At 44.1% G+C, this 2,270-nt stretch overlaps 1 protein-coding gene across 1 annotated transcript; it reads left to right on the top strand.

The window, feature by feature from the left end:
• Nucleotides 1-258: 258 nt before the first annotated feature.
• Nucleotides 259-2,053, top strand: LOC127232279 (lysophosphatidylcholine acyltransferase 2B). Its single transcript, XM_051198314.1, has one exon. It carries the CDS (start codon nt 405-407, stop codon nt 1,974-1,976), a length of 1,572 nt encoding a protein of 523 aa, XP_051054271.1. The 5' UTR covers nt 259-404; the 3' UTR covers nt 1,977-2,053.
• Nucleotides 2,054-2,270: the final 217 nt, after the last annotated feature.

Raw genomic sequence — 2,270 nt, 5'->3', positions numbered from 1 at the left:
AACTGGTATGACCATTAGCGAAGAAATTGATCTTTAGGGATAATGGTTGAATTTTACTAGTTTCTAAAGTGGCCCATAGCAAATTTTACTGGCATTATTACTTAAATTTGAAAGTTATAATTTTATTTATTCATTCAAATTACTATCTCCTTAGTAAGTATATATGAACAACAGAAGTACCAGAAATTGTTACATGAAAATTTTTAACCATATATGTCAAAACAACACACTGTGACCCTTCTCTTGATGAGATCCTAATTCCCTTGTGACTTTTTTTTCTAATTTTAAAGGTAATGCATCATTTCCTATTAACCAACAGTTGGCTGTAAGGGTGACGATCATGTACAAATGGAAATAGTACTTGAATGTGGGATAAGGTATTCAAATTCTGAGAAGCAGGCTTCATGGCTCATCTGACTGATTGCAGACAGTCCACAGACACCACTGAGTTGGAGGTGTGGGACAGCAGGACTTCCAGGGAGGTAAAAAGATCCTCCTTATACCCTCCTGCAGTGGCCAACCCCTTCATGCAGCAGACCCACCTCAGTGCATGGCGCTGGGCCTGCATCCTCATCCTGGGGACCGTGCTGGTACCTGTGCGTGTCTCCTGCATGGCCTTCCTTTTCATGTTTCTCTGGCCTATGGCCACACTCATCACCATTAACTTGCCTACTCAACCTACCAAACCCATGGAGAGTTGGAGGAAACATCTGATGAAACCAGCCCTCCTCTTCTTGTTTCGTATGACGTTCTTTTTTGCTGGGTTCCTGGTTAAGGTGAAAGGTAAAAAGGCCACCAGAGAGGAGGCCCCCATCTTCATCACTGCCCCACACTCCACCTTCTTTGATGCAATAGCCGTTGTTGTGGCGGGGCTCCCCTCGGTGGTCTCTGCAAATCAGAATGTGCGGATCCCATTGGTTGGGAAATGCCTCCTGACGACTCAGCCTGTGCTTGTGAAACGAGAAGATCCGAATTCTAGAAAGACCACCCGGAATGAAATCCTGTCTCGGGTGATGTCGAAAATGAAGTGGCCACAGATTCTGATTTTCCCGGAAGGAGTGTGCACCAATCGTTCCTGTCTTGTCACTTTTAAACTAGGAGCCTTCTCCCCAGGTGTCCCTGTGCAACCAGTGCTGCTTAGGTATCCCAACACCCTGGACACAGTGACCTGGACCTGGCAGGGGTTCACAGGCTTCCAGGCATTTATGCTAACTCTGAGTCAGCCCTTCACTAGAGTGGAAGTTGAATTTATGCCTGTTTATATCCCAAGTGAAGAGGAAAAGAAAGACCCCATCCTTTTTGCCAATACAGTCCGAATCAACATGGCAAATGCTTTGCAACTCCCAGTGACGGATCACACATTTGAAGACTGCAGACTGATGATTTCTGCTGGTGCCCTTCAACTGCCCATGGAAGCTGGCTTGGTGGAATTTACAACAATCAGTCAGAAACTGAAATTAGATTGGGACAATATCCACAAGCACTTGGACAAATATGCTGCGATTGCAGTCTCCTCAAAAGGAGGCAAGATTGGAATTGAAGAGTTTTCAAATTATTTAAAACTCCCAATTTCAGAGCCCCTGAAGCAGCTTTTCTCTCTCTTTGACAGGAATCAGGACGGCACTGTAGACTTCCGGGAGTACGTGATAGGCTTAACTGTCCTGTGCAACCCTTCCAACACGGAGAAGATTCTGCAAATGTCGTTTAAACTTTTTGATCTTGATGAGGATGGCTTTATAACAGAACAAGAGTTAGCAACTATACTCCGGGCAGCTTTTGGAGTGCCAGACCTAGACGTTTCCATGCTCTTTCAGCAGATGGCAGGCACAAATTCAGCTGGAGTTTCGTATACAACCTTTAGGAAGTTTGCCTTGAAGCATCCAGTGTATGCCAAATTATTTCATTCATACCTAGACCTCCAGGCAGCCTATATATATTCATTACCACAAGAAGTAAAAGCACAGCCACAGCATTGAACTGTTCAGGTCTTCTTGGAAATGGGGTGGGTGGGGTGACTTTTAGGTGGAAACTATGAACTAAATAAAAATTATCATTTGAGTAAAAACTCAGTGGTTTTCACTCTAAATGGCACAGATTCAGTCCCTGAAAAGCAACTTGGGGAAGAAAGGGTTGATTTGATAATGGGAGATGTCATTCTGTAAATATGTTTCTCATACTGGTTAATGAATAAAGCACTATTGGCCAATAGGAAAGCAAGATAGGCGGGACTAGGAGATGAGGAGGAAAGAGGAAGTGAGGAGAGAGGTGTC

This window comes from Phodopus roborovskii, unplaced genomic scaffold (genome assembly GCF_943737965.1).
Source record: "Phodopus roborovskii unplaced genomic scaffold, PHOROB, whole genome shotgun sequence".
In the NCBI taxonomy this organism is placed as follows: domain Eukaryota; kingdom Metazoa; phylum Chordata; class Mammalia; order Rodentia; family Cricetidae; genus Phodopus; species Phodopus roborovskii.
This window is presented reverse-complemented; position numbering and strand designations above follow the sequence as displayed.